This window comes from Centruroides sculpturatus, unplaced genomic scaffold, assembly GCF_000671375.1.
Source record: "Centruroides sculpturatus isolate CEXI.00-Female unplaced genomic scaffold, Cexi_2.0 scaffold74, whole genome shotgun sequence".
Lineage (NCBI taxonomy): Eukaryota > Metazoa > Arthropoda > Arachnida > Scorpiones > Buthidae > Centruroides > Centruroides sculpturatus.
Window position 1 is genome coordinate 536410 of NW_019384309.1, and position 23542 is coordinate 559951.

Genomic DNA, 23542 nt, shown 5'->3' on the forward strand with positions numbered 1-23542 from the left:
TTTATCCACGAAATGACGATACATTAAAATATTTACCACATACTTGTTAAATATGCTAATGTTATATTTAATTACATAATTAAAAGGTAGAATTGAAATTTACTTAATTATGTAGATAACAGATAAGTTATATTATTTAACTGAAATATGCAATTAAAAGATTAATACTTGTATATTAGCTGGATCTTTATAAGATTCATCTGTTGCCATTTGCAATTTTTCTGCAATCCAATTTTCAATTTCATCAGCATCCCTACTAAACTGTTGCAGCGTTTGACTTTCCCCTAACTTGGAACGCTTTTCAATCAAAGCCTCTTTTAGGTGACGCCATCTTTATAAATAAAAGACAATTTTGGTCAGATTTTAATTAATTATTTTTATATTCTTATTAATTTTTTAAATTACTTACAAGACTGATGTTCAGAATAATAATAAAACTTTAAAATATCTACTTACCTATCTAACACTTGCTCTTTTTTGTCTTTAATTGCATCATAAGCATAATGATCAGAAGCAATTAACTGATCAGCTAAAGCAGTAAGAGAAGCAATTTTTTCTTCCTGAAAATCAAAATGTTTATCAATCATAAATAATTAAAAATTTTATTATTAATACATTTATATAAATTTATACTTGTGCATTGATTGCTTTATCAAAATCTTCATGCTTTTTAATCAGAGCTTCGACATTATCGCCACCCATGTCGTCGGAACTCAAGAAAGCTTCTCGGCTGGCCATCCAATTTTCGGCCTGTTCACAGTCTCGATAGAACAGTTGCAGTTCCAAACACTGGTCTAATTTCATTCTTCTAGCGACCCAGGCACTATATTGTGATGATTTTATAAGTATCATGTATACAAGATAAAGCATAATTACACAAATTTATAGAATTTTTTGTGAAATTCAAAAATATTTAGCAAATAATGAAGACATACAGAAATTATATGATCTCAAGTCAAAATACTGCAAATTACTTTCTAATAATACTATTAGCATGAAATATGAGTATATTATAGTCTGTATAATCTATTTTTTTCCCATTACAGACCTCACTATAATGTTAATATCATCTAATACAGAATCTTCTGAGTCAAACACTTCAGGCTATTTTAAAATTCAGAGGGTCATTGCTGAGGTAACCTTATGCAAAGAGAAGAAATATTAAGCTTAAAGAAATAGTAAAAATGTTCACTTTCGAATTAAGCTTCAGACAGCCCATACTAAGCCAAATATCACAAAAGGTGAAGAAACTGGTGAAGGGATGTAACCATATTAGCCAAAATAAAGTTGCTAAGCATTGTGGAATTTCTCAAGCTATCATACATAGACTTGGACCTTTACCCTTTAGTTCTTCGCCCGAGTTAACTCAGGTATGTTACTAGCCTTACATAAAACTCAGTCCTTTCGGCCCCCAAAAAAATTTTTGTTTTCTTTTAATTTTTGGAATGTTTTTTAAGTCTCCACTCCAAATTTTTTCAAAAATTTTTACCTGCGCAAAAATATTTTATCGCGATTTTAATGAGCCTTTGATAAGGCTCGATTAAGGCTTAATTGTTTTTTAATGGAAGTTTTTTATCAAATTTATTTCATGGTTCCTAAGTTATAGCGCATGGATTTTCCTTCGGTAAAGTTATTTAAAAGCTTCTTTCTGATGTCAAAAACCACCTCCGATAGTTTTTTAATTTTTTTAATTAATAGATTTTATTATATACACGTTTAATTAAGTTGGGGGGTCGGAAATCGCAATTAAAATTTGAATTTTTTAAAAATATACAGCCAGCTAGAACTCACCCTACTTTAAACCCTTGTCCTCCTGAGACTTCTATGAGAATGTCCCGGGAAATCCGACTCCAGCTGTGTTCAAGGTCATCCAGCTGTGTAAACAATGACTCATCGTGTCAAATTTCTCAGAAAGGGGAGACAAAGGAAAATAAAGTTTGAAGCTTTTTCTTCAAAATTAACACATTTCTTTCATTTTTTTTTCAGTTTTAAGTATTTTTTATGTTTAATTACATTAATATCAAAAATTGCTGGGAACTTAAGGTGTTAAACAAGAAAGAATGCAAACTTGTAAGAAAGATTTGCTGTTAAATGTGGGCAACAGGTTTGAGAAGATTGGCTGATTTACTGCAATGAAAGTTAACCTGACTGTTTATGGTTGTAAGAAAAATGACCAGATGTGGAATCCTTCTCGTAAAGTGTCCAAGATGTGGAATCCTTCTCGTAAAGTAACCAAAGTTAATGCAAACTGCTACATTAACTATATTTTAAAACCATATGTAGAAACTGAAATACCAAAATTGTAGCATAGGAAATTAACTAAAGTCACTTTTCACCATGATCAAGCATTCAGTCACATTTTGACTACACAGTATTTAAAGGAACCAAAAAAAAAAAAATCTGGAATCAATTACATACCCAAATTGCTGTTAAATCATGTGACAACAGTCTGATGATGGATTTCTATGGCTTGGATTTTTAAAACAATTTTGAACATTGCAAGTCAACAACTACTGTTGGATTTTGGAAAGTGTTGGAGAAGGAATGTAACCCCAGAAGGGTGCCAGAAAGTTTTTGAAGATGCCACAAAATTTGTAGGATTAATGGACGAAATATCAAACAAAGCAATTGTAATCACAATTGTATATTAAAGGATAAAAATTAAAACCAAGAATGAGTCAAAAGATTCTGATAAGCCTCTATCAGAATCAGTTCAGACAAGTGGTGACAAATTGGATCTAACAGGTTCAGATTTGGCACCAAAATTTTTAGTTTGGACTAAACATTTATATAGTATATTTTGGTATATTTAAAATATTCAATTCTTTACAATAAATAAACATTCAATTTAGACTAAATTTAGATTTTGAAGATTACAAAACTTCAACTTTAACATGCAGTTGGAATTTAATAGATAAACTTTCATTCAACATGATACAATATAAATTTTCTAAATAATGCACTTAGTTTTAAATAATATTTGAAAAAAATTTTTGAATAGTGAATATATCAGTTTTAATTAATTTTTTCAAATTTTTAAATTTTTTTTTGAAGTTATCAGATTTATATCAACAAGTGTTTTGAATTTATACTCTCATATAAGAGTTTTCCAAATTTATAAAGTTCAGTGATTAGTTATATTATCCTTGCAATAAAATGTCATTTAATTCTAAATTAAATATGTAATAATTCACAAAATTATGCATTATTTAGTCAATCAATGAGAGCTTCTATTTTGAGCAAGCATCATCATCATAAGATAGCTGAAAAATTAACATATTTTTCAGCTATTTGCTCATTGTAAAAGTATAAATTCTTATACTGTATTATAAACAAAATATATATTTAAAAAGTGTTTATAAATTTACATGCTCTTATTTAAATAACATTACACTATCTTAAATATATATAAATATTATAAATTTCTTTTACTTTTCAAGTTCTTCCCGGGCTTCTTTCATTTTTTCTAATTTCTCCTGAACTTCAACAATTGCATAATGTCCACTTCTCAATAACTGTTGGCCAAATAAATCAAACGACTGAAACGTGGCAGACCTAGCATCTATTTCTGTGCGATGTTCCTAATAAATTCACATAAATAATGAACTAAATAAAACATCTGCATTAAAAATATCAAGCATTATATTGAAATAATTATGAAAAATAAATACTTGATGTCTTTCTAATAAAGCTTCTGCACCAGTAACATCAGTTGCAAGTTCATCAGAAGAAACTAGACTCATCATAGTATTAATCCATGACATCAAATCTCTAAAAAAATTTGTAGTAATTTTAATTTTAACTTAAAAAATTTTGTATAATAACTTTAATCATAAATATGTTTAAGTCTATATATTTATAATAATAACTTTTTCAATTAAAAATTTAATGTTTTTCTTCTATAATAAAGTCCAAGTTACCTATAATCTGCCAAAAATCTCTGTAAATCGTAAGAGTCTAGTAATTTCTCCTTGCGTGCATTAGCTTTAGCAGTCAGTTGAGTCCATTCTTCATTGATTTCACTTTGTTTTGTGTATATTGTTTCGGCAGCTTCTGGGTGAGTTTGCATCAGTCGACTAGCAGTATCATCTAATTGACGAATCTGAAAACAAATTGAACATTAAATTTTCTTACACCATTTAATACTACTACAGGTAACCCCCGTATAACATGGCACTTCTACAGCACGGATTCGCTCTAACACGGTTCGAGAATTGGTACCATCCCCCGTATAACACGGTACTTTTATAGCATGGATTCACTCTGACACGGTTCGAGAAATGGGTAAAACCCTCGTACAACATGAAATGTAATAAATTTTTACATACTTAAGTACTAATAGTTCATGAAAATTATTATTTTCGTGAACTATTAGTACTTCAGTGTGTAAATTTTTTCGTCTTCATACACATGGTCCTTCGCGAAAATTGTTTCAATTTTGCAAGATCTCGACGCTTCTGCTTCTGGTGTTGCTAGATGTTTTCTCTTATTCCATAAGTGCTTAGCACCATATAAGGAAATTTATAAAGATCTTTTAACTAGAAGCAAGCAATCTAAAATTATATACACTTTTTGCAAAAGGTAAAGCATGAATCTGAAAATAATGCAGAAAAATGCTCAGAGGATAACGATAACTTGCCAAAAATAAAACGCTCTCGGTTAATAGTGCTTTTAGTGATGACAAAGAAAACATTGTTTATATTAATATGTATCACTTAAGAAAATTTTAATAAAGATATTTATCTTAATTATGAAAATATAGTAGCATGTTTTTTAATTTTTGGAACCTAACCCTCCTTTTCGTACTAGTTCTTTGTTTCGCATAACACGGCAATTTTTTGGAACGTAACTACCGTGTTATACGGTAGTTACGTTCCAAAAAATATAGTAAAATATAGTATATAGTAAAATTAAAATATGGAACTAAACTCTCAAATTATTTTTGTGGAAGGATTAAAAAAAAGTATTGTAAAAATTCAAAATTTAAGTCAATTGTTTAATAAGCAATCCACAGTTCATAAGGACCTAATATGCAGCCCTCGGGCTTCAGTAACAATTTCATTTTCCTGTTTTCTGCCTAGTGCCATTATGCAACCCTAAGTAAAATAATATTTATGATAAAAATCATTCAAACTAAATTTGACCAATAAAAATATGAGGTAAAACTATATTTTACTAATTTGCATATCATTAGCATATACAATATTATTGTAATACAATGTTACTAATAGTATAGATCATGTAAAAAAATTTGCATGCATCTTGTCATAAGCCTATAAAATTCTGATATAGGGCATAACTTTACAGAAATGAAGAGCAAAATTAATTCAGATTTTAATGAACATTACAAATAATATTAAAATCAAAAACTATGGTCACTCATTTTGAAAAAGAAGCTATTAAAACTTTCTCTAAACAGTATCATTACAGAGTCTTCCAAGCTTAATACTGTCAGTGTATCTAAAAATAGACCCTTCATAAAGAGACTAACTTCAGGAGATTACCAGCCTAACAATTTAAAGAAAAAGAAGAGGTGAATATAGAAGTAAAGTGGAGAACTATGACAATGATCATTGGGAAAATTGTCAGCAGCTTTAGAAGACACAAAGAGAAAACTCTTATTGACATGAAAATAGAAATTGAATAAATACATACAGCATTGAAGAAGAACTCTCTTCAAGAAATGGCAGATGTCAAGAAATTCATAACCCCACAAGTTTAGACTTTATAAAAAGCCAAGAAAACAGTAAGGTGACAAAAGAGGTTTACAAAGATTATAATGAAGAATTGGAAGCAAGAAAAGAAAAAAGGAAGAAATTAGTAGGTTAGAAAAGATATGGTACAGCATCAAAATAATGAAGTCCTGACAGATGAAAATGTAAAACATATTTTAAAACTTCTCTTCAGTAAGAAGTTCTTACATATGCATTGATAAAAAAAAATATTCTAGAAAACTATGACTTTGTTCAACCAGTAAACAATGAGGAAATGAAAAGGATAATTATTAAAAAGATGTAGTGATAAATATCCAGGGCTGATGATATTCCATTGAAACATTCAGGAGGTTGGAAGGAAAATAAGTTTGATGATTCTTAGAATCCTTCAACAGCATTATGGAGATGAGCACAATTCAAGAGAAATGGATGAAGAGCTACATAATGTTAACAAGCCGAGCTCACTTCATGAATTCATTCTGAGCTTCATAGTATGCTATAAAGCTTAAAGTAAACTGATGAGGCAAGATTATAAGATAATACATATGTAACTAAAACATAACTTACTCTGTCTCCCAAAGCAGCTAAATCACGTTCCAGACCTTCATGTTTTCGTTGAAGTGTCTGTACACTTCTCAAATCTTGACCATAATCTTCGGTATTTAATGCTTCATCCTTTTCTTGAATCCAATCCTTTGTTTCATCAACGTCACGATGGAATCGCTGCACTTCGTGTGCGGAACCTAGCTGAGTTGCTCTTTCGGTAGTTACTTGTTCAAGTTGTTTCCATCTGCTATTTAAATCCTGAAAAAGTAAAATACTATATTAAAATTTTATATAAAACTTTCATGTTAATTTTCTGAAACTAACAATGGATAAATCTATTTCATTATCATCAAATTCTTAGAATTATCTCAAAATTATAGAATTTTTCTTTGTATAACTATCCTTTATATAAAAACTATTATAAATAAGTCAGACTATAAAAATAATTTAATTCTTAAGTTATCATTTTGAATCATTTTATGATTACTTATATTACATAATTTTTATGAAACTTCAAGCCTAATTGTCACGCCATTTGAAAAATATACTGTAGAAACTCCAGAATAAGTAATGTAATTGGATAAATCAAATTTTAATTCATACACCTAATTACTTGATTTATTCAGTTACATTTAGGCTAATATTAAATTGATTTAACTAAATATGATGTCTTAAAAATGATGATTAGGCTACCATTTTTTCTTACATTAAATAATTTAAAATTTCTGGAATCCTTAATTATTAATATTAATACAAGAAGGTTGTAATACAAGCCAGATTGTAATATTAATTCAAATACCTAATTGATAGATTTATTTGGACTATGCCAAGGCTATTAGATCAATTTAACTGAGTAATTTGGCCCAAAGGTAGGCAGTTAGCCCAACTGCCTACCTTTGGGCCAAATTACTCAAATTGATCTAATAGCCTTGGCATAGTCCAAATAAATCTATCAATTAGGTATTTGAATTAATATTACAATCTGGCTTGTTGACTGTATAAATCAGAACTTTGTTGTTTGTCTTTCAAAAATTAATTTAACATTAATGAGTATTAAAATCTTAAATTTTATGATGATTATTCTGTTTTTGTTCTAATTAAATTTTTACTGTTTTATTTTTTGGAATTAAAGTTATTGACTAAAATAAGTACAGTAGACCCCCTCTATAACACTGTAGATAATTACGTATTATATGAATTCCATGTTGTACGAGTCACTTAGATTTTACAAATACATGAGCCATTCACAGCCTGGCGCACATATTTGTAAAATCTAAGTAGCTCATACAACATGGAATTCACATAACACGGAATTATCTACAGTGTTATGGGGAGTCTACTGTAAATTATTAAGTTATATTGAGAAAAAGAACAACTACGAATATTAAATTCAAAAACATAATAATAATAAAAAAAAAAAGCCATGTAGAGTAAAGAACTTTAAACAGTCCATAAGTCATTATTTTAAAATACAAAAGAAAATTTTAATTAATGATGAGAATTGATAATATATTCTTATTTGTTGCTTAAACACTATGTAGTGCAGTGGTTTCCAATTAGTTTTTCCTGCGTACTTCTTCAAGAACAAGCTCAAACTTGCGTACCCCTTATAGCAGAAATTCATATTAATCCATACTATTATAAATTTGAAGGTAATTCTGTTTGTCTGTTACCTTTTCACGTCTAAACTGCTGAACAGGTTTTAATAAAATTTGGCACAGAGATAGCTTACATGTTGGAGATGGACATAGGCTACATTTTACTGCGAGAAAATATCTTACTCCCATGAGAAAATTCTATATAATGTGGGCGAAGCTGTGGGTAGACAGCAAGTGATAAATAGAATAAGTTTTTTTTATATTTATTACATTTAAAATAGAATTCTAATAATAATGAAAATAACATATGGTTATTTAATTTTAATGTGACAAATGTGCACGATTTTCTTTGCACAACTTTGTAAAATCTGGTTGCTTTTTGGTCAACTTCAGTCTCGAGTCATCTTCGAGTTGAAGTCGGTGACGATGTTTAGTTTTCATGTTTTTCATGGCCGAAAATCAGCTCTTGCAGAGGTATGTGCAAAATGGTAGTAAATATTTTATTGCCGCTTCACTGACATGATAATAATGTTAATTGTACAATTTTTGTTTCTTGCGCAAGAATTTCATTTAGTATTGTCACAAATGCATTTTTTTGATGAAATTTCAAGAATATTTTTAGTTATAAATAAACGAATTCCACATCATTCCACATCATGTTGCAAATTGCCGAAGTTTTGATGGTCCACCCATTATTTTTTTGATTGCTTCATCTCATGCATTTAAATTTTAAATTGACCGATTTTAGATTGCCGCGCATATCCCTTCACGCAATTTTGCGTACCACTAATTGGGAACCATCGATGTAGTGTAATTAATCGACCACTTGGCATTCCTTCATCTTTTTACTTCCAAATCAGTTGATCAGTTTCAACTGATTTGGAAGTAAAAAGATGAAGGAATGCCAAGTGATCGATTAATTACACTACATAGTGTTTAAGCAACAAATAAGAATTATGACACATTTAAGATTGGCAAAGATAATATATTCATTAATTTTATATAATAGAAAATTAGTAAAAAATAAAGGAATCATTACTTCAATTTGAGTCTGAATTTTAATAGCAGCTTCAGTTTGTCCAAGACTCATAACTTGAGTAGCAATTTCATTCATTTCAGCAAGTCTCACTTCATTTGTTTTCAAATCAGCCATAAAATCATCAAACTTTTTCTGCATAACTTCAACTTGTTCCAAGTCTTCTCCAACTTCTTGAACTTCAGCTATTTGTTCCTATAAAAAAAATTTATTATTCTACTCTGAAATATCAGTAATTTTATTATTGGTTTCTTTATTATTATTATTTGTTTAAATTACTTTTAGCAGTTCATATCCAAAATTTATGAGTTTTATATCACAAGAAAAAATTTCATCATTACAGCCATGGGAATCCACTGGGGGCAAACAGATCATTTTCTCTCACTGGATCTGGCCTTCTAATTGAGGGCAAGGAGGTTTGAAAGCTGAAACCTTATAATTAATTTCCTTAAGTAGTGTTGGAAAATTCTATTCCCTGCCTTACTCAGTAATAATGCAAATTATTTGTTATATGCTCAGTTAACCTGATTTAAGTAATAATTATAATACGAGGGTTAATGTGAAAATTTTGCAATACAAGAAAACCATCCACAATGAATTAAAGTGCATTTTTGTGCTATATGACACATTATGCATAAAGAAATTTTATCAATCTCCCTTACTCTGAGAGAGACAGGCCCTGTTTCTATAGTAACAATTGAACTTTCTAGAGAAGCACTTTGTGTAATCACTTATTATGATTTTTATGTTGGTATGAATGACAGACTGTTATGAACAATTGAAATTGGCTTTTGGAATAATGACCCATCTTTTACTACTGTGCTCAGATGGTACAAAGAATTTCAAAGGGGTCATACTTCCTTTTACAATGAACCATGTGAAGGGTGACCACAAACAGCAGTGACTCCTAAAAATGTAACTGTTGTCCAGTCCAATGTATAATTGCAGAAGACCAAAGATGTACTGTACAGTACCTATGAAATGATACAGGAGAGACTATAGATTGGAGCCTCTGCAGTTACAGACATTCTATGTAAGAAGTTAGTTAAAAAAAAATAATGTCTCAGTGGATACCTCATCAATTACAGTTTTCCAAAAGTCAGAGTGTGTCAGGATCTCTAAGTAAACTTTGAAAATGTTGAACCAAGATGAACATCAGATTATTTTCAACATTGCCACTGATGATGAGACATATACATTTTATGACTGTCCCACACATCAAAAGAACTGTGTATGGATCCAATTCAAACTGTGAAAAGGCAGAGAGCAATAAAAAAGGATGTTTGTTGTTTTTTCCATAGCACTGGACTGCTGAAAGCAATTAAGCTTGAAGAACAGAATACAGTAACAGGTAATTGGTACACTATAGTTTGTCTTCCTAGAATTCTAGAGTCATAGTAGTATATCCCTTTGCCCTACTTGAGAACATTTTAGCAAATGCCCATGGTTACAGCATATAAAAGATACACAAACTTGTAAATAATATAAATTTTTCAATACTTCATTGTAAAAAAATTTAAATTATTTACAAGCTTTAAAGTTATATAAAATAAATATATTAATTATTTGGTCATAAATTCAAGTTAAGTTTTTAAACTGCCTTGATATTTGAGAATAATTTCTTAAGTAAATAAGCACAACAATATAAATTTTATTAACCTTATCTTTAACCCATTGTGTTAATTCAGCAGCTTCGCGAACGAGTTGATAAGCTTTACAAGATTCTTCCAATTTGTTACGTCTTTCGCCTCCAAGTGCAAGAAGATTTTCATACTGTGCTTCAATCTGAGCTTGTCGAGCAGATATACTGTTTGTATCAGCAAGATGTTGTTGACTGGCAGAAAGACCAGCTTCAATTTTCTTTACATAAGCAGCCGGAACAAATCCCTGGCGGTCATTTACTTCTACTTTCCACCAATCCTAAAATATTGTAAATTTAAATTAACAAAACAAATTTGAAATATCACTTTGTATATAATATAATTTTATGTAATTTTGATGAGACTGTGTTGTTATATATCTTGTTAATTTAATAATATTTTGTCTAGTAAAATTTTTTAAATACAAATTCTGATGTACTTTTGAAATTTGATGAAGTTCACGCTTAATTAGTATGTTGATAAAGCAATAAAACTAACAACAAATTAATAGTCAGTGCAAGTAATGTTGAAATTAGATTTCTCAGTAAAACATCTTATCTAAAACTAAATTTCAATTGCATGAAGACAATGAAAATTGGTTCAGTTTTTAATTCTATGAAGAAATAATACTCTTTCTATATATGTTAATTATTAAAAATAATTGTGTAAAACATATTTATATGTCTAAGATTGGCATTTAAATCACTGTTTTAAGCCAATATACTTAAATGTTCTTGAATCACAAATTGAATTCTTAATAACATTGTGTCTACTATGAATATTTGCACATACAAAAAGCAGAGATATTTAATTACATAAAATATATTTTTTTTAATTTTAAAACAGTTGTATATAAAAACATATTCTATTTTATTTTAATAGTTATTTCCACTTACTTTGTTATTGCTATTAAGGAGACTCAAAACGTCACCTTTCTTCATGGATACTTCTCGTGGACTGGTTTCGGTGTAATCATACAGAGCCATAACAAATTCTTTACCTGCATGATCAATTACTGGAGCTTCTTGTTGCTGTAAATATTAATGTAACACTTAGAAATATAATTCAAGATTTTTATTTAACAAATTATAAATGCCATGTTATCACGCTAACCTACCCTGCATGACTGAGCTTGATCACGTAAACTACGAATAGTATTACCAAAGGCTTCAAGATCGGCCATTAACGCTTCATGTTTCTTTAATAAAGCCTAATAGAAAATGAAAATTTTATATAATAAACTATAATTTTACATATTTATAGCCTGAGAAACACATTTGCCTTTACAAATTAAAAAAAAATCTAATATTGTTTACACAAAAATGAAAACAAAATTTATTAACTATAATTAGTTGCCTAATTGATAAATGTTTTGCTTTTCAATTTTAAATTTTCTATGCATCATTTCATATCACAATAATATAAATTTTAAATGTTTCTTGATAAATTTCTCTCTATATTAATTAGAACATATCAATAACTTTTAAATTTCTTTATTAGAGTAATACATTACTCTATTTTCTACATGAATTTTTTTTAATCAATTAATCATCATAATATATGACAAAATATTTAATGTTTGCAAATTTAACATAGAATTCTTTGGAAAAATTATTCACTTAACTGATAATATTTAATCTATATACATAAAATTGAATTCATGTTTATATGTTCAAATGTCTCATGAGAATCAATTCCTAAAAAACTTTGTACATATATTCAGGATAGTCTTTGATAACTGGTTTTATCACAGATTGATTCATCGATGTGATTTTGAGCAAAAAATCCAAAACTGAATTCTCATATTTCTCTGCTATAGTCATGTCATGACAAATAAAGGTTGCTGATATGTCAAAAAAATTTGTTCAAATGAGCCAAACTATGTGTATTGTGATTTTCGGTTACATTAATTTTACTTAATATATCATTTTCCTGAAAGAAGCTAGCTACCACAACTAGTAGTTATATAAAATAAAATGTTAATGACTAAAAAAATAAACCAATTCTGAACAGTTAAGTTCTGACTGTTGAACAAGTCATTATTTTTGCTTTCTAACTTCAAAGCAATTTAACTGGTAATAATTTTTTTTAAATTTAACATTATAAAATTCTTACTTCAGCAGAATCTTCATCTTTACCATAATCTTGACTACCAACAATAGGTTCCTTTTCTTTCATCCATGATTCAGCCTCATTGGCATCAGCAAAATACTGATGTGCTTGAAGAGAATCTTCTAAATCTTGTTTTCTTTGTAAAGCTTTATCCTAATATTAAACAGAACAAACAAAAAAACTTAATATAACTTCATTAACAGAATGAACATCTTAAATTTAATTTTAAAATGTGTCAGTTTCATATTTTCATGTAATTTTATCAATTTGTTCTATTCATGGGAAGATATTTCAATTTTAAATTAAACGATTTTCAGTTTAAAATGATATTATTAAATTAAAATTGTAAATTATGTAATATATATTGTAATAATTCCTTAATTTTTTGATTAATTATATAAATAACTAAATTTTTTTTTTTTTATAAAAGTGGTATGACAAATTAAAACCTGCAACTTAAAGAAAATGCTAAGGATTACTGTTAAAAGGTGTTTTCATACTGCTGACTCCATCAATCAAATCTTTCAACAATTGTATTTGACACAGAGCATCATCTGTATAGTTTGGACCATAGCCTTTTGAACTATCATCTATTTGGGCCACTCAAACATGCCTTAAGAACATGACTTGCCATGGACCATGAAATAGAGAAAGTTGTCTTTTACTCTAGGTTAGTGCAGTGATGATTTTCAACACCCCCACGTTTTAAAAGTTGCACTATTCATAGATTTCACAATAAATATTTGTTTTCTCTTCAGTAGCTTCATGATTTTATGTATAGAGCATGATCAGAAATTACTATGGTGTTGCAAACTCCAGTAAGTTCTCTTACTGGAGTTTGCAACACCATAGTAATTTCTGATAGACAACAATTCTCATTGTTGTGTCCAAACACCCCACAGTAAAATTTTTAAATTTTATAAATATTTATTTAGCTTTTTTTATTTTTAAAATAATGTGACCACATTTATTATTTATAATATAGATAAATTAATAAATGTGAATAAAAATAATTTAAGTTTATTTTAATTAGTTTTATTCCCTTACAAATTCAAAATGGCTGACTTTGATAAACACACTGAGAAAATACTAAACATAGCAAGCTGCTTGTCATTTGCATTGAGTGCCAAAGTACAATGTCAGCTAATGAATCAGAGCGAAAAAATGCTTGAAAAAAAACAATTTAGATTTTTACTATTGGTTTTATAATAAGATTTAATGTAATGAGTTTTGATAAATGTTGTTTTTTATTTTCATGAATTTATGTACTAATGTAATATGTAATCATACTTGAATATAATCATATGTATAATGAGACAGGCCTTTACCAAATTAATGAATAAAACTTCATGCATTTTTACTTACATGCTTCATTGACAAAAATAAAAGTTGGGGTGGACAAACACCCCACTGCATTAATGCCAAAAAAAATTCACTGCACTAACACAGGGTTTATTATAGAAGATGGTCCAAACATCAGTTAACTAAGATATTTTAAGAATGTTTAGAACCAGTCTAACAACTGCGTGTTAATTTGATTATCAATAATTATAAACAATAACATGCTACTGTGTTTTAAAATAATCTAAAAATATCTCTTCGTTAACTAACTTTTGGGTCATATATATATATATAATTACAATGGCCAGATCTATGTTTACGAACTGTTTATATTATGGAAAATTGCACAGTTGTGCATAATTGTACAAACTATTTCATGAATTTTTATTAAGTAAATATAATTCATGCAAAATTTCAGAACAGTGTGTTAATATTTTCTAATTATGAAATAGTTTTATTCCAATTAAGTTTATCACATTTAACCTAACAATATAATTAATCTAGGATTTAAAAAGTAATGATACTAAATGAAAATCTAGTGAATTTTGAGGCAAATTTTAGATGTCAGCTAGTTTATAAAAACAATTCATTATTTATATCTATATAAAACTAGCTATAACCATAAAAATTATAAGTGGAATTAATATTCATCAACAACATTTAATTTAATTCCATGTTACCTTAAATATTCAAACAAAATAATCCAAATTAATTACTGTCATTGTGATTTACCTTTAATTGTTGCCACTTATCATTTAAGCCCTGAACTCTCTTATGAATTTCATCTGCAGCAAAATGACCTTTAAAAAAATTCCATAAAATATTTTAATTAACATAAAATTATTTTATTATTAATAAATCTACAAAATATAATTTAACNTTCATTATTTTTAGTAAGTATAATTTGTGCTGGATATTTCTGGTATAGCTACGTGCACTGAACAAAACTATAAGTTAGCATAATACAACATTTATATGAATTAATAAATAATTTACAATACAGTAACTTATTTGCATTTACTACTCTATTCTACTATTTATACACAATGAAAATGCAATATATTCTTATATTTTATAAAATTATAAATTTATGGTGGCAATTTTAATATCATTTTGTCATTACAGTCATTGAGATGTTCGGAATCCCTCAACTTTAGAAATCAGCATTGCACCACTAAAGACAAACTCATGAAATTTATATTGTTTAACCCTTTTGCAATAATGTCCTGTTAAATAATAATATATTTGACATATAATAAATATAAACTATAGTAAAATACTTTATTAGACATTATACAATAACAGCATTTTATATTTAACCCTTTCTTACTTTCAAAAATGAACAATGAAACAGAAAAATAATAATATAAATTTTTAAATGACATTAGTTTAATTAAATGTAATATTCTCATTATCATTTTCAAGTAACTTATAAATAAAAATTAATACAGTTAAACCTTGGGCTTTGAATGGCTCACTTTTTGAACAAATTGGTTCATGAACAGAATTTCAAACTCATAATTGTACCGGTTGCCATATGACAACTCCATTGTCAAAAAAAGCTAAATGGCAAATGCCAGCTACAGATTAGACACACAGTCAACTCCCTATACTTCCTATGTTAAAGAAAGTCAACAACCTGACCATCAACCACAGAACTACTGATTCAAAAGTTAATGGGGACAAGATTTCCTTGTGTCATTAGACATCACAACATAAATCATTAATGATGATGCTATTTAAATTAGATTTTGATGTGCATGATGTGCAAAAAATACTACTTCCATTTTTAGGTACATACTGCAGTTGAATTTAAATCAAATTACTGTATTTATTTACATATAAGACAAGGTTTTTATTCATTTTTCACTGCTTCAATAACCTAGGTTGTCCTATACATGAGCAAAGAATTCATTTCATTTTTGCAATAATTTTTGTAAACTGTGTATTCGCATTTTTTACTGGATTCTCACCTTCTGGTGTTTAAAAACGAAAGTACTTTATCTGGGTCGTTTAAATCGTTCTTGTGCATTATCAGGAGTAAAGATGCATAGCAATAGGAAAAGCAAAGCTTTTGAATTGAATTCCAAAATTACACGGAAGCCCAATATAAGTTTTAATTCATTCCTACATAAAAACAGATGATTATTTGGAAATCATAATTCAGAGAAACTCGTAAGTGTAATCGACAAAGAGTGAATTCGACTGTTAAGAACTGGCAAAAAAGGTTCCCAATAATTGTCCAGCTTTACACGAACAAATTATGTTGTCGATTTTACAAGATTTTTACTAGAAGTTCAAATTGCCAGTAATTTTTGCAGGACAATGTGTGCATTTACATGCATTTGATATTTTATTTGTGATTAAACGAAATAAAATTAGAATTGTATTACTAAATCTAATTTTCTTTATTTTGATCTTTAAAGTTGCACCTCGTCCTATATGCGAGATTGTCTTATATCTGAGTAAATACGGTAATTACTAAAAACTGCTTTAATTGACATTCACATAATATAAATAGCATCCAAGAATTCATGTTTAAAGGTTAGGATGAATGAAACTGTCTTTCTTATTTATAACTTTATTCAGTTTGTATGTTATAATATTACATTGCATTTGTAGACATTTTTAAGCCTGAAATACAGCTAAAAAAGTAAATAATAAAAAAAAAGGCTTTATTTTAGAGGTCAGGAATGGATTAATCCATTTTATATCGTTTATGGGAAAATTTGTTTAGGTTTTAGAACAACTTTGAATTATGTTCAAAAACTGTAAATGCATTAATAATCTGCTAAGCTATTTAAGCTTATAAAAATAAGGTTTCTAATTAATTATCTGTACCTCTATTTGTAGATGCAGCTATTGGTTCCTTTTCTCTAATCCAGGCTTCTTCATCTTCTATATCTCTGTATAACTGTTGTACACGAAGAGAATCATTAAGTTTCTGATGGCGTGTAGTCATTGGTTGTTGAAGACCATTGTATCGTTCAACAAGAGCATGTTGTTTTACTGAAATTGATTCTGCATCAAAATGCCCATGTTCGACAAATTTGTTGGCTTGAATAACGGCTCCATCAATACGATCCTAAAAATATTTTTAATATTCCTTAAATAATTTTCAATAATTCACATGATCAAATTTGATATTTTATCATCAATTTATTTATTTTAAATTCAAGGAAATATCACACCAATCTATAAGAAATATAATAGGGATATTCAGAGTGAAAAGCTTTTATATATACATGAGTTAGCAAGAGTAGCCTTCTCATAAAAATACCATCATTATAGTACAAAATTTTTCTCTGACTTAATTGGCTAAATTAACTGTATTAAAATTTTCTGCTTGTTATATGGCAATATTTTCTTTAGGCAGCACAATAATCTTTGCATTTCAGAGACATAAAATGATTTAAAGTGGGATTTAAATCTAAAAATTTAGGTTTAACAATTCTTGCTATACAGTTTTGTTTTTTTATAAATTTCAATATTAAATTATCTGCTTCAATATTATTAGCTGAAAAAGTTAGCCTATGAATCAAGTTTCACAGAAAGGTGTTTGCTCCTATCTGTATTTTCCTTTAACCTCACAATGCAGACCTAAGATAACTCAGACTGATAACACTGGCAGAAATGCATGGGCTCCAAGATAACTAGAGCAGCACCAGATTCAATGTTACATAATGCACATGCTCAAATAAACTAATAAATAAATGAAAAATAATCTCACAAAAATCATAATTGTATAAAAGAACAGTTATTTTTCATATTTGTAATAATTCTACTTTCGTAAGCAGACTTACTGTTAAAAGGTTTACAAGTTACAAGCTAGTTACAAAATTTATTACAAAAATTCAATGTACGTTATGTAAAATTGAATATGGCAAGCAGACTTATTGCGTATATTGACATGCACTATATTAATATATATAAGTAATATACATGAATTCAACAATCAGCTTTAATCATTGTGTACTGATGCAAAAAAAGATAAAATTGTTTTTGATTAACTCCTTTCTTGTTTGGCCTCATCCATGTAAAATCTCTCTGCAATTAATGTTCCATTAACAATTTCACAGATAAAATATTTAACTGCTGTTTTTGTATGGTATCCATCAAGCAAAATGTGCATTATGGCATGTTCTGCTTCTAGCAAAACACTGCAATATTGTATGTTTCTTTCAAGAAAAGCCTACATTAAGGGATTAAGCTGAATGTGTTGGAAATTCATACATTAAAAATAATATGAAATGAGGCTCATCACTCAATGGCAATTTTATACACAAAAATTCAGTTGCTGACAAACCTGCAAGTTAAAAGTCAATCTATAAGTTATCTGGAGTTAAAATCAATATAAACTGTAAATTTCTTTCTTTTAAAATCTAAAATACAGTAATACTCCGAACTTACGCGATATGTGGGACCGAGTGATAACCGCGTAAGTCAAGGGTATAATTTCACAATTTGTATAAAATCCAAGTCGGATGTATGTAAGCTAATAAATGTTCTCGTTAATCTTATCTCGTCTTTTGATTCGTTCACGGTTACAAGAAATCACCACATAGTGTCTCTCGAACCTCTGTAGATATAACAAACACAGAAATAATTAACACAAAATAAATTGTAGCCATGTGTCAATTCTGCGTGACACGTCCGAGCATGTAAGCTGAACAACAGTGTGGGGAGGAGTGAGTAATCAAGAGCTGTGTGGCGCTCAAACAAAAGACGAATCAACGAGATTTGAAAATCGCATAACTCCGGGTTTGCGTAAGTCAGGGTAGCGTAAGTCAGGGTAGCGTAAGTCGAGGTATTACTGTATTAAAGTCACTTGTTGTGATTGTGATATCAAACAGGTTTGCTCACAATTCAAGAAACAAGTTCAAGGTTAATTATTAAGTTTATGGTCATTCTATTCTATGGATTATCATTTTGCCCAATGCATCAAGAACAGCAACAGCATTATAAACTATGTCAATGGTACACAGAGTATGCATGATTTAACCTTTTCTAGTGCAGAAAGTAGGTATGATACTACTCCAATAAAGCCTCATTTTGCCAAAAGTCCTATTCAAGAATTATTAGACTGGGTGTATAGTGTATCAACTATCTGCACAGGTTTGTTTTTGTAATTCATGATATCAGAAGAGCACACTAGAATATGTATAGGGACACACATCATTCCTATAAATACTGGTGATATAGCTGTCTATGTACAAGTATGTTGTAGTAACTATAATTTATTTATGTAATTAGATTCAGAAAATGAGAAAACTGTAGATTAAAATAATAGTATAATCAATTCCATATTTTTATGATTAAAATTTTTATTTCAATTCCATGCTCTATATAATCAAAACGCAACCTGCTTGTGAATTGAAATAAATAATATACAAGTAGAAATGCATAATAATTATTCTACATTAATAGCATACCTGATGTGATGCAACATCTGCTTCTAGAAGAGTCTGCTTCTTTATTAGATTCTGGACACTTGTAAGATCCTTTAGAAAATACATTAAAAGTTAAATATAAATATTATGAATTTGTAATATCAAAATAGATTTAATACAAAAACATTGTAACATACTTTTCCATAGTCTTCTGACAACAGTTGTCCTTCAATTTCAGAAAGCCAAATTTCAATATCTTCCACTCCACGGTTAAATTGTTGTTGTGCCGAAGCTTCTGATAACTTTGATCCTTTTCTTTCTGTTGCTTCTACTAATGATTGCCACAGTTCAACTATTTCAACCATACGATGACTGTAAATATTGATTAAATATTAAGCACAGATTTATTTTAATTAATATAATTTTTAATGAAATGAGGAGAATGAATCGCTATAATGCAGATTTAATCTAGACAGTAATGCATAAATTCATTTTTACTAATAATCTCATAAAAAAATTGGTTTGCTACTCAACTGACATCATTTTATAGTTAATGTAAAAATACAATATTTTCAAACTCTTAAAATGAAAAATTAAAAGATTGATTAATTCAATAATTACAAAAATATAATAAACTATACTTAGCAATAATCATTAATTTATAGAAAAAGGATTCTGACAAGCAGTAAGTTTAGCTTTTGAGTGTTCACTATTTTTTTTAATTAAATGAATTTGTTTGGAATAATTATGTGACTTATAATTTTTAATACAGAAACTCTTATCTTTTTAGTTCAAACTTTGTACTAATACAATCTATTTAGTTTTAAAAAGTCATGCAATAAATATGAAAAGTGAGTGAGATGATGAGTTTCTGATTGAACTAGTCAAAAATGATAACACATTTTCTCAATTCCAAGACACTTTCTTATCCATTTTTGCTTGTTCAAAATAAAAATGTATCTTAGAATCAATTGTATATTACATTCATGGGTCAAAATAACAAGAACAAGTTGACCAAGTGATGTATTTGTGCATCAATAACAAATGTTTTTGGCTATATTGTTCAATGAACATTGAACAGTAATCAGTATTAAATTGAAATTCCTTTGTAGCATTTAAGATGCTTTCTAGATAATATTATGATACAACATTAAAATAGGAAGTTATTGTGTACGCAGATAAATATGGAAAGAGAGCTGACAAATATTTACTTATTGACATTTGTATTGTTTTTTATCTTATACTTAAAACACAATAAAATTATTTCAAAATTTTAAAAATCAATTTCAAATTCAAAATATATATATGTCTTTGAATCAAAGAAATAAGACATCTAAAACATAAGTTTCATCTTTAATTGATAACCAAAATAAATAAACTTTTCAAAAATAATATATTGTATTATTTTACTCCATATATACAATATATTCCTGATTATCAAAGCCCCATTAACCAAGGTTCTGAATTAGCTAAAATAAATCTATATGTGAATAGTCTACTTTTCTTATACTGTAATTTATAAAATAAAGTTTAAAACAATAACACATTAAATAATTTGTTTCTATTACCCTTTAGCATTTAGCTTCAATGTGGAACAGACTACAATAATACAGATTTTTATTCTTAAAAGTATTTTATGTATAGAAAGTATAATAAATGATGTAAAAAATGTTCTTATAAGTGACTGAACTAACTAAGGTATAAAAAGGGGTTTAAAAGTACAGTGGAACCTCGGTATGCGACCTTAATCCGTTTCTGATGTTTGGACTTATACCGAATTGGATGTATACCAAACCAACCTTTCCCATAAAAGTAATGTAAAAATGATTAGTCCATTCTCATGTAAAAAAAAAAAAATGGTTGGCTTTAAACACCTCATTTTCCTGGCTAGTTCCTGCTTGATTTTTCATGAGATCAGCATGTATCTTTTTAGCTTTCTTGCAAATAATTGCTTCTGATACGCTGTCACCAGCACACTGTTTTACAGTTATCTGAAACAAAAGCAATTTCTCAACATGATCTAATGTCTTCAATCTCTATTTAGAAATTGATTTAACCCCTTTTGCAATGTTAGCAGATTTAATAATGTCTTTATTTTTCGCAATTGTCGATATTGTCATTCTAGGAATATGGTATGCAACAGTTAAATCTCGAACACACATGCTACCTTAATATTTCTCAACAATCTCTTTTGTCAGTTCCATTGTGATTATAGTCGTTTCTTTTATTTTTCTGTTGCTTTTCATTTGCCTTTTTACAATTCATGATTAATAAAAATAATAAAATGTTACTTACAAATTAAAATCAGAAGAAATTTAACAAAGTTATAAACCGTTGCACTGCAAATGTCTAGTCTGGTCTAGTACACTGATAGTGCTACTTGTTCATAGATGGCGCGTATAATTGAATTAAGTCGTATACCGAACAAAAGTCATATACCGAGCAAAATTTGTTTCCGTAATAACATATAAATCTTTTATGTTGTTAATTTTTAATTTGAAATATCATTGGTCATCTGTCTTACCTAGGTTTTCAGTTACCCAAAGTAGCATCAGTGCACATTACCTTGAATAAATTGGGGTTCTACTGTACTTGTACTAATTATTGCAGTTACTAAGGCATTAATGGTAACAAAGTATTGTCTAATTATATATTAATTAATAAATCAAACTGTTGAGTAACTGATTATAAAAAGTATAATATGGTACTAAGGATATAATAAATAAATGCCATGTATGCTGTTCAAATTCTTTAAATCTATAATGAATAAGTTATTTATATTATTTTTAACAGTCTACTATACACACACACTAGTAGTGTGAGTTGAGTGCATAAGTATGTGTGAACTGTTAAACATAATTATAATTTTTGATTATAAAAAAAAAGTCAATTAAGATATTTAACTTACTTTATTCTTTCTGAAGCATAATGATTAGCATCTATTAGTTCTTGCCCTGTGCTAGTAATTTCATCAATACGACTTTTGTTTGCATTCAGTTCTTGTTCAAAATTTTGATGTTTTTGGACTTTCCCATTAAGATTAGTGGGATCCTGAAGTATATTTTTATCAAAATTTATGTAATAAAATTGTAAGCTTTATTAGTAAGATTATCAAAATAAAAAAAATACTTATCATCATGTACACACACAGTATATAAACATACATAAAAACATGTTTATTGTGACTCATAAGGAGAAATATGGAGATATAAAATGCTGAATTTTTTCATATATTTTTATTTAATTTATATTTAAATAATAACTCTGGACTAAAAGATATCCAAATTTTTAAAATTAATTATTAAAGAGATTTCCAAAAAATAATACAGTAGAGCCTAGAAAACTCGGCACTCGATAACCCGGCACTCCGGATAACTCGGCCACACCCTGGCAGGGCAAAAAAATCCTTAGTTAATTAATTTTCATGATAAAGACAGCTTTATGCCTCAAAGTATTTTTCTGAGGTCTGTCTTATCAGGTAAATTACTGTACACAGTGTATTCATTAATTTTCATTTTCATGTAGTAAAGGCTCTATGCCTTCATAAAGGACGTACTTTTCCTTTGTTTAAGGGTATTTGGGCAGTTTATTCTCTGTTGTATTCTCAAGTAAACAATACATACAAGTACAGTACAGTATTTTCTGAGGAAACACTCATACTTATTTTTTTAACCCCATTCCCGATAACCCGGCATTTTCACAAACTCGGCCACCCTTCGGTCCACATTAGGCCGAGTTTTCGAGGCTCTACTGTAATAAGTAAATGAGATTTAATCATTCTGTACAGAAACTAATTTAAAAATTAAATTAAACTCACTCTAAAAAACAAACTAAACAACTGTCTCTCTTAAGATCCAATTTTCTTATTCTAGTGAGGTGAGAAGAATGTATCACCATTCAACAACAGTCCTCCTTTATTTTTCTAATCAATTTACATTATAGTAGTTATGAGATATATGTAATGATAAGATAACAATGCATTTTTTTCTAAACAGAACACTTTTCAAATCACATTACAAGTAATCATAATCTCTTTAATGATGAATCTACTGTAATATGATTAAACCAATCCCTCAACTTTAGAAATCAGCATTGCACCACTAAAGACAAACTCATGAAATTTATATTGTTTAACCCTTTTGCAATAATTTGTTGATATATCGTC

General features: G+C 28.3%; 1 protein-coding gene across 1 annotated transcript in view; it reads right to left on the minus strand.

Annotated features, from left to right (window-relative positions):
• LOC111620721 (spectrin alpha chain-like) overlaps positions 1-23542 on the minus strand; it is a 51866-nt gene that overhangs the window by 18657 nt on the left and 9667 nt on the right. The window contains 16 exon segments of the mRNA XM_023362712.1: positions 169-331; positions 457-560; positions 634-823; positions 3433-3771; positions 3921-4102; positions 6282-6518; positions 8898-9089; positions 10554-10814; positions 11431-11565; positions 11652-11744; positions 12650-12799; positions 14720-14790; positions 17024-17072; positions 19420-19488; positions 19575-19749; positions 22286-22428. Coding sequence (XP_023218480.1) covers positions 169-331; positions 457-560; positions 634-823; positions 3433-3771; positions 3921-4102; positions 6282-6518; positions 8898-9089; positions 10554-10814; positions 11431-11565; positions 11652-11744; positions 12650-12799; positions 14720-14790; positions 17024-17072; positions 19420-19488; positions 19575-19749; positions 22286-22428 — 2553 coding nt within the window.